General features: G+C 35.6%; 1 protein-coding gene across 1 annotated transcript in view; it reads left to right on the top strand.

Annotated features, from left to right (window-relative positions):
• Window positions 1-9,660, top strand: part of CCT8 (chaperonin containing TCP1, subunit 8 (theta)) — a 16,206-nt gene extending 6,546 nt beyond the window's left edge. The window contains exons 4-16 of the mRNA XM_008591563.1: window positions 57-206; window positions 845-1,025; window positions 1,132-1,193; window positions 2,218-2,355; window positions 3,236-3,414; window positions 4,232-4,298; window positions 4,372-4,459; window positions 4,587-4,702; window positions 5,228-5,299; window positions 5,378-5,542; window positions 5,866-5,985; window positions 8,764-9,415; window positions 9,468-9,660. Of these exons, the coding sequence (XP_008589785.1) occupies window positions 57-206; window positions 845-1,025; window positions 1,132-1,193; window positions 2,218-2,355; window positions 3,236-3,414; window positions 4,232-4,298; window positions 4,372-4,459; window positions 4,587-4,702; window positions 5,228-5,299; window positions 5,378-5,542; window positions 5,866-5,985; window positions 8,764-8,841 (1,416 nt within the window). The 3' untranslated portion in view covers window positions 8,842-9,415; window positions 9,468-9,660. The remainder of the gene's footprint in view (window positions 1-56; window positions 207-844; window positions 1,026-1,131; window positions 1,194-2,217; window positions 2,356-3,235; window positions 3,415-4,231; window positions 4,299-4,371; window positions 4,460-4,586; window positions 4,703-5,227; window positions 5,300-5,377; window positions 5,543-5,865; window positions 5,986-8,763; window positions 9,416-9,467) is intronic.
• The last annotated feature ends 532 nt before the right edge of the window (window positions 9,661-10,192 follow it).

Below are 10,192 nucleotides of genomic sequence, written 5' to 3'. Positions count from 1 at the left end.
ATTTTATGTTGCTTTAAAGATCAAATGTTTTAACTTGATATTACCTTTTCTACCAGGTACAGCATCCTGCTGCAAAAATGATTGTAATGGCCTCTCACATGCAAGAGCAGGAGGTTGGAGATGGCACAAACTTTGTTCTGGTATTTGCTGGAGCTCTTTTGGAATTAGCTGAAGAACTTCTGAGAATTGGCCTGTCGGTTTCAGAGGTGAGTGTTCATTTTATAGTTTACTTCTACTTAATTTTTGTCTATATGTACACATACTGCTGAAACTTATACAGAAATCATTTTCATAGTAATAACTAACATTTATCAAGCAGTTTGGTCTGTGCCAGGCATTATAGTACTTATGCATCACTTACAGTATCTCATTTTATCCTCACGAGAACCCTGTTAGTGAGGCCCATTAATCCCATTTTGTTTTAAATGTGGAAAGTGAGACTTAAGTTAGAAAAGTCTTGTCCAAGATCTTGTAGCTAGTAAGTGGTAGAGTTAGGATTCAAATTTGGGTTGTCACCAGAGCCTATGCTCATAACTAGTAGGCTCTGATATACATATTATTCTGGAAGTATACTTTGTCTTTTTTTTTTTTTTTGTCTTTTTTGTGACCGGCCGCACTGCGCTCACAGCGCACCGGCCATCCCTATATAGGATCCGAACCCGCAGCGGGAGCGCTGCTGCACTCCCAGCGCTGCACTCTCCTGAGTGCACCACGGGGCTGGCCCTACTTTGTCATTTTATATTGAGAATAAATACCAATATTCATTGGGTTACCAAAATAAGCTACTTTAAGTCATATCAAAATTATGTCTTTTGAAGAAATGTTTTTGTTTTTTACATATTAGGTCATAGAAGGTTATGAAATAGCCTGCAGAAAAGCACATGAGATTCTTCCTGATTTAGTATGTTGTTCTGCAAAAAACCTTCGAGATGTCAATGAAGTATCATCCCTACTTCGTACCTCCATAATGAGTAAACAGTATGGCAATGAAGCATTTCTGGCCAAGCTTATTGCTCAGGCATGTGGTAAGTAAAGTAAATGAAAAGGTCCAAAATAAAAATGTCTTTAACACAACTAATATTTTTTCTCTTGTACCAAAATATCTTTTGATGTGTCTCATTTTCTTCACAGTATCTATTTTTCCTGATTCTGGTCATTTCAATGTGGATAACATCAGAGTTTGTAAAATTCTGGTAAGTTTAGAAAATATACTAACTTTATTCCATCTAAGTCAGTTATTTTTTGCCAAAAAAAAAAAGTTAATCTAAACCCAAATTTTACCTCTTGTTTTGGAAATTCAGGATTTCTTTTGAAGCATCATTTTATAACATTTTGATGTAGTACTAATAGCTGTATTAAATTTAAAAGGGTATTGACATATCATCTCCTTGTGAAGTCATCATTTTTCCAAGACATCTTGTGAGTTAAGAATAATGTAGAGGGGCTTTTGCCAGTTAGCTCAGTTGTTTAGAGCATGGTGTTGGTTATACCAAGGTCAGGGATTTGGATCCCCAAACCAGCCAACTGCCAACAGGAAAAAAAAAAAAAATAGTGTAGTAACAAAATAATTTTTTTTGTATTCATATGCACTGCATTATAGCAATAAGCTTAGGAGGCAATTTTGAGTGGAATGGAAATTGTTCTATAGATCTACAGTCATAAAATTTACACTTAAATGTTAGTATTGAAATATTGAAGTATGTTTTTGATAAAAAATTTACATTCTTGATATATAGTAAAACCTATAGTTGGAGTGGTTTTGCATATTGGCATACTGACTCTAATGTAGTTGAATTTGGCTTCTAAGTGTACATGTGGTCTCTATATAGGTATTTTTATATATATATGCTGCATGTTGTCTCCCTCCATGTTGTGCCCACCATCCCCATTTAAATTGTAAACTTGTAAGAGCAGAATCTTTGCTTTGTTGCCTGATGCACTGGCACCAGTTACTTGGTAACGGGTGAATGAATGGCTCAGAGCAGTTTTCTACCTTTAGTTCCTCCCAGTACACTGAAGGACCTCCCCTCCAAAAAATGGCTTGTTTCCACAATGATTTCTACCTTGAACAGAATGGTGCGTTTAGGGGTCACTGCCTTGGTGTATTACTAAAAAAGTATTTTTAGAAAACAGTTTTTTTGTTACATGCAGAATCAATAACTTAGTCTAATGTTATTTTCATGAGATCACTGGTGGTTTTGTCATTCAACTCCTTAGGGCTCTGGAATCTATTCCTCTTCGGTATTGCATGGCATGGTTTTCAAGAAGGAAACTGAAGGTGATGTAACATCTGTCAAAGATGCGAAAATAGCAGTGTACTCTTGTCCTTTTGATAGCATGATAACAGAAACTAAGGTATGTAGACATTAAAAGTAAAAATTTGGATTGCCCTTTCAGATTAATGCTTAGTTTTGAGGTAGATTTGCTCTTAAACCAGTAACTACTTCATAATTACTTAAAATTGCATGAATATATCTATTTTAAACCAGATTTATATTCTTTGAATATCTAATTTAACTACTAAATAGTAAACTTGAAACATTACATGGTGGCACTATTTATATTCTGACACACAGGCCTTAAATTCTAGTTGAGCTTAGACATTCAGCAACTGAAAGAATATGAGAATATGAGTACTCTGTGCACTCTTCAGGAAAATATTTTTTTTAATGTTGATATTCTGTAGCATTTTGAAACAATATTCTAACGTAATTTGAACATGATAAGTCAGTTCTTAAAAACACGTGAGGAAATTTGAAGTTTGTGTTTTTTTAGTAGTGGCTGACTTCATTCCCTGGAAGTCTTGAAATCCAAGTTGTTGATGGTTTAAAAGTTTTGCAGGACTGGGGATTGGTCATTTAGTCTACATTTTAGAGAAAGTTTGAGAACCATAACATTGGTTGTTTTGGTGACACTACCTGACCTTTGTCAAAAAACAAATACCAGGACACGTGCCCAACATACTTAAAATAACTTCTCCACCAAAATGCCTGTTGAAGAGAAAATGCATCCGTTTGGGCAGAGGTGGAGGGGAGGTCTAGGAGCAAGCTGAGTGTTAATTTTATGCAGATTTTGTATACTGCTTCATAGTATATGTGTTTTTGTCTTTTTTTTTTTTTTTTTTCTCCCCCCTTTGGACAAATCATTAAATTATTTCTTCAGTAATATGTTATCCTATGACTTTGAACACCAAAGTAGTAAAGTGGTTTTAAAGAGTGCTTGCTTGTTTTGCCAGGGAACAGTATTGATAAAGACTGCTGAAGAACTGATGAATTTTAGTAAGGGAGAAGAAAATCTCATGGATGCACAAGTCAAAGCTATTGCTGATACCGGTGCAAATGTCATAGTAACAGGTGGCAAAGTGGCAGACATGGCTCTTCATTATGCAAACAAATACAATATCATGTTGGTGAGGTAAGAGAGAGCTGCAATCTGTTATCCTATATTATAAATTCTGTTGGGGTGGTGAAATACTAAACAAATTCAGCAGACCATGAAATCTGTTAATAAAGGGAAAGTGTAGGTATTAGATCCAATAGTAAAAGGACTTAACAGTCTAGAGGAACAGGAAACACCTCTGAGAAAACTTATATTTAAGCTGAGAGCTGAAGGACCAATCAACAGATGTTATTTGAAGAGGTAGAGGGGAAAAGCATTCCAGGCAAAAGGAATAGCTTATTTAAGAGACCACACTCAAGCCTGGTGTGTTACCTGTTAGCTAGAATGTGGGGACAGGAAGATGCCTTTTAATCCATGAACATATTTATAGGGCACACTAAACAACTTATCTGTCCATTTCTACCTACCACCATTCCTAGCACCTAAACAAATGTGCAGAGTAAATCACTGTACTTATCCTCACAGAACATGTACACAAAGTAAAGCAAAAGTTTTCTATACACTGGTATTCTACAAGGGTTTCCCTGGTGTTTTAGAGCTATCAACCCCTGGCATCCTAAAGTGACTTCAGCACTCCCAGTCTCTTCCAGTTCTAGAGTGATACCATACAACACAGACTTAAGATGTGGCACTGCAGGCTAGCTGGGCTCACTCTTGGGGTCAGGAATAGTCTTCTTGGCATCAGTGCAATCTAAACATGTTCTGAGCTTGAATTCAGAGTCAAAAGAATGTGACTTTGGGACTGAAGTACAGTTTCCTCTTTTAATCTTTGCACTGTGTGTGCTATCTGATGGAATTAAAAGTTTTATTAAGGTCTTTGTTTTTTTTAAAGGCTGAACTCAAAATGGGATCTCAGAAGACTATGTAAAACAGTTGGTGCTACAGCTCTCCCTAGATTGGTATGTATTTTGGAAAACATTAAGATAGTTAAACCTATTTGAGTTCATATTACAACAGTTAACTTTCTTACAGACTCCTCCTGTCCTCGAAGAAATGGGACATTGTAATAGTGTTAACCTCTCAGAAGTTGGAGACACGCAGGTGGTAGTTTTTAAGCATGGTATGTAGTAATGGCAAAATACATTTATGTAAGTGTGCGGTGTTCATTTTCTTTGATTTAATCTCCAAATCTAATTTATTTACAGAAAAGGAAGACGGTGCCATTTCCATATTTAATTTATTTACAGAAAAGGAAGACGGTGCCATTTCCACCATAGTACTTCGAGGCTCTACAGACAATCTGATGGATGATATAGAAAGGGCAGTAGATGATGGTGTTAATACTTTCAAAGTTCTCACAAGGGTCAGTATTAGTAATCTGCTTTAGTAATTTGTAAGGTCATAAACACACAGTTGGCAGACTCCTAAACATTGAGAACTTCAAAGCAAATGATGTATATAGAACAAAGCACCTTTTTACCTAAGACTTAAAGCATCCATTGATGATGATATGATAGTTTTCTAAAATGATTGTGCAAAGTAATAAATAGCAAAGCAAGGCTATTTTTTTCAAAAGTTTTTTAAAGGGATAGTTTATGGTTGTTTTTGATTATAATGTACCTTCAGTTGCTAAAGCGATGTTCTTAGTGCCATATCTTTGGAAATGCAGTTAAGATATGGTGCTGTTTCCATTCTTCGTTTTCAAAGGGTCTTCCCTTTTCATATACCGGACACTGTGTACAATTAGAAATTTTGCTGAAATATTTTCCAAATTTGTAATTAGATTCTGAGTAACAGTGCCTGAGAAAACCCCAGTCTGATGGTATCTGAAGAGATTTTAAAACTGAAAACTGCTTTTAGTCACTTTTTGTTTTTTGATTACTTGCAGGATAAACGTCTTGTACCTGGAGGTGGAGCAACAGAAATTGAATTGGCTAAACAGATCACATCATATGGAGAGGTATAGCTTTTTCTGTATAAATAGACATTTTTCCCATTGCTTGAATAAGATGCACTAATAAACACATTTTTGTTTTAGACATGTCCTGGACTTGAACAGTATGCTATTAAGAAGTTTGCTGAGGCATTTGAAGCTATTCCCCGGGCACTGGCAGAAAACTCTGGTGTTAAGGCCAATGAAGTAATCTCTAAACTTTATGCAGTACATCAAGAAGGAAATAAAAATGTTGGATTAGATATTGAGGTATTTGAAAAAAAAAACACTGTGAACTTAAATTGCTTTATTTTGTGAATGCACAACCTAAAATAGGAGCACTAAATTAAAAGGAAAATCAGAAACAGTGTTCTGATTTGTGAGCAAATGATTTTAACAATTAGTTTTTAGTTTGTCTCAGAGGAAAATTTAGTTTTCTGTATTTCCTTGATATCCTTTTGTTTTATAGTGTGTGTAGGGTAGTATTTGGTTACCTTTCTATTACTGCTTAAGGAGCCACGTGTTATGTTGTTGAGTGTAGACATTTTCATATAAAAAATTTTAAATGAAAGAAAGTTGTTTTGTGTTGACAGGCTGAAGTTCCTGCAGTAAAGGACATGTTGGAAGCTGGTGTTCTAGACACTTACCTGGGAAAATATTGGGCTATCAAACTGGCTACTAATGCTGCAGTCACTGTACTTAGAGTGGATCAGGTGAGTGAAAAGTGAAATTTTGATCTTTAGAAATGTTAGTTTTCATATGGTTCAAATAGTATGTTTTCACAGAACTAGAATATAACATAGTTCTAAGTGTATTGAAAAGAGTATTTCTTTACCCTCACATTTTAGAGAAGTTAAAGTGTGCCCCAAAAATATTTTTTTCTATAATCTAGAGTGTAAGTTTAATATGTAGTATTAATATGGAATATGGAAGGACTGTAAAGCCCTGAAGAAGACTACGGACATTAAGGCAAATGAAGTCTGTGTTGTCTGTGGCGATGACAAGACTGGGGCACTTGAAATTTTTGTGCTATGACAAATTATAGCTTTCAAGGTACTAAAAAATCTTAAAGGTGTTTAAAATCATAACCTTTCTACCTTCTTTTTGAGGAAGTGTGGTAAAGACTGTTCTGGGTAGGGCCGGCCCGAGGCTCACTCAGGAGAGTGTGGTGCTAATAACACCAAGGCCACTGGTTTGGATCCCACATAGGGATGGCTGGTTGCTCACTGGGTGAGCATGGTGCTGACAACACCAAGTCAAGGGTTAAGATCCCCTTACTGGTCATCTTTAAAAAAAAAAAATATTCTGGGTATAGAGGTAAACCAGAATCTTAATTACTTTTCAAAATGGTATTTTCTATTAAACTTAATTAAATCCATTTCCCCACAAAAATTCTAGAAGTAATTATTAAGCAATGAACTATTGGTAATTACTTAATAAAAAATTGTAATTGCTAGGCATGGCATAAATCCGTGTAGTGAAAATCATGCAAAATTAAACTTGGGAGAAGTAAATCCTAAGTGGACATTAGTGGAAAGACAATTAACTTATTTCTAAGCATAGTAAGGACCAGTTGGTGGTAATTACAACAAAATACATTTTTCTCCAGGATAAGGACCAACTTTTTCATAGCTAGAGATGACCAAAAATGGAACTGGGTATCCAGTTTCCATATACTGGAAATAAGTAGAAACTGGATGTTTGCTTACCAGATTTAGTAGGGGTTTCTACATCAGTTTATTAGGTAGTTTTTGCTGAAGAATATGTTTTTCTGAGTTTTTAAATAAAGACAATAGAAGCCTAAGGAAATATTTATTCTAGAAATTAGAATTGTGGCCAAGAATAAAAAGGGGAACCAAAAATATAAGGGGACAGTAGAAGCTAAGTGGATTGAAGCATGAGGTAAGCAGAAATTCTGATGGTGGAAGTTCCTTAACTGAGGAACTTTTTGAATGTTCATTATCCAAGCAAGATAGTAATTAAAACCGTTGGTCACAAAGCCACTTTTGAATTTTGGTTTTAAGCTAAGAAGCCTGTTTGTTTTACCGGAGAGGAGGTTGTTGATTGTTAGGCACACTTGGTTTTTGCAGTTTGTACACAAAGTATGTATCTGAAGAATCCATCAACTGTGTTAACCAGTTTGTGTTAATAAAATATACTATATTTTCAAAAGCCAATTGTACCTAATTTTGTACAACATATGTTCTGGAAAGGGACTTGCCAATCAAGCTTTAAGCGTTGGATAGTGTAGTAGGGACTAGATTAGTCTTTGTTCAGATGCCTGTTTCACTAGTTCTTAAAATATGGTCCCCATATTGACTATCAACATCACATAAGAACTTGTTAAAAATACAAATTCTTGGCCCTCAACCCAGACGCACTGAATTAAACATTCTGGAGGAAGCTCAGTAATCTGTTTTAATAAGCCCTCTGGTGATTATGATGCCCATTAAACTTTGTAACCACCTTAAGGTGCTTCCTTTTTTTTTTTTTTTTAAACCAAGGTGGACTTAAGTTTCTAAAATTATGCTTAGTGCCTTTAATTCAATCTGAACTCAGCCTTAAGAAGTAAAATGTTATCCCAGGAATTTCAGGTTTAGATTTTTTAGAGGTTTCTGAAAAGGGTGTGGAGGTGGTGTTGAAGATGTTTTCATTTGTGTTAGTTGAAACACAAGCCAAACCCCTTGATGTTATACGAAGACCTCTTAATCATATAAATTTGGGAAGCAATGAATACCTTATTCCCAGTTTTGAGATTCAGAATGTATATTATTAACGGCTCAGAGTCCTACTTTGAGGAAAGCCAATTAATTTAGTTTAATTTAGCTTCTCCCAAATTTATTTGATCCAAAAGTCACCACAAGTTTAAAAAGAAAAAAAAAAAAACAGGTTCTCTTAAAATCTTAGATGGTTTTACTTGGGAAGTGCTGGGTTAGCACATTTTACACAAACTAGAAAGATGCTGGGTGCCTAGATTTTTGTTTGTGAACACTTCCTGCTCCTTGAGTGATCTCACAGGTACAGTACTAGGAAATTTCATTGTTGAATTTTATAAATACTTATGTATGAATTACTTTAGATTTTAATGGCAAAACTGGCAAGGGGACCTAAAGCTCCTAAACCACAAGGAAATTGGGATAAAGATGGTTGGCAAGACAAACTTCATATGTAAATCAGGTGCCAAACCGATTTATACTAGTGATGCAATGGGTGCAGGTATTTGTACATTCAGCTGAGTTACTGAAGTGTGTGTCTTAGAGTGTCCATCAGTAATCTGTGTGGGATCTTGTTGCCATTATTATCCACAAACACACTGCTGGAAGTTTACAATTTAATTTCTAACATGGAAACTAGCCAGCTTTCTGCTGTAGTGTTTTATATGTAGTATTTAATAATTATGTCAAGATGATTGCATGATCTTAAATCAAGTTAATAGAAAAATATTCTATCTCTGCATTCTAAAGGATGTGGTCTTTTGTTTTATTACACAGATCATCATGGCAAAACCAGCCGGTGGGCCCAAGCCTCCAAGTGGGAAGAAAGACTGGGATGATGACCAAAATGATTGAATGGTTTAATTTTTACTGTAGGTGAAGGCTGTATTTGTGGTAGTACTCTAGGAATTGCCTGATGTTTTCTTATTCTCTTTAAATTAAGAAGTGTTTTGTGTTTGTATCCTCAGCTGGATGATGTAATAAACGTGTTGTTACTGTCAAAACCTTATTACCTGATGACCACCATTAATTGGATCTAAATGACCTGTTTGTCTCACTCAGTCTTATCAATCACATTAGCTGTAGGACTTAAGGCAAGTCACTTAACATAGAGGTCTATTTCCCAGGTATATCTGGCCTGCTGCCTATTTTTGTAACCAAGTTACTGGAACACAGCCATGCTTATACAGTTATAGACTGTCAAAAGCTGCTTTCTACAAGGGCATGGCAGAGTCAAGTAGTTATGACAGAGAGCAAATGGGCCTAAAGTATTTACTATCTGGCCCTTTAAAGGATAAGTCTGCCAACCCCTGGACTAGACTTGTAGGGTGTTTTTTTTTTTTTTTCCCCCACAGCTATGAAAATCCTAAACTCAAGGTGACTTGTTTCAATAGCAGTTAATGAGTTGTTGAATGGAAGTACAAAGGAGATGCTTACGATACAACTGAAAATATATTTCGTTGAATGGAAGTACAAAGGAGATGCTTACGATACAACTGAAAATATATTTCCTGACATGCAAATTAAGTATCTCACTTTTCATAAAGCAGATCCTATTTCCTTAAGATGAGAAGTTTTGAAAAAGCAAAGAACATTGTAAAAAGTTATGTTATACTGATTTTATAAGATATGTGCTACTAATATGTTTTTGTTACATAAAATCCTTGAACAATACTGTCTGAAATTGCATATTATCTTTGGTATTCTTTCAATGGAAATCTGGAAGCAGTATGGCTGAGGGGTCTTACATAAGCTTGACAGGTTTTGGAATGATACATTTCTCATTAGTGCCATAGCAAGGAGAAGGGTTCATTGTATGTAAAAGAAATCCTAATATAGAATCTTACAAGAAGTTTAGACAGGCTTAGTGTCCTTAAGCATCTGGGATGTATGTAACTCAGACACTGGCTGACTTGGGTGAAAAAGTATTTACTACAAGGAGAGTTCATAGGATTTCTCTGGCATGCTGGCATTAAGGGGGACTTTGTACCCAGAAGTGAGACTGGCTCAGTTTGTGACGTAAGTGTCTACCTTGGGTCAGTTGACCATAGGCACAGAGCAAATAGAGAGGGAGACCTATACCCGAGCTGAAGCACACTGTGGCAGATGTACATGTTTCTCCCAATTATATACTGCTGCCAACATCGATGCTTATAAAATTACACACCTGTAATGGGGTTTCATTAGTCAATCTGGCACATTTTTA

Source organism: Galeopterus variegatus, unplaced genomic scaffold (assembly GCF_000696425.1).
Source record: "Galeopterus variegatus unplaced genomic scaffold, G_variegatus-3.0.2 Scaffold7038, whole genome shotgun sequence".
In the NCBI taxonomy this organism is placed as follows: Eukaryota; Metazoa; Chordata; class Mammalia; order Dermoptera; family Cynocephalidae; genus Galeopterus; species Galeopterus variegatus.
The sequence above is the reverse complement of the archived record's forward strand: the minus strand, read 5'-3'. Positions and strand labels throughout refer to the sequence as shown.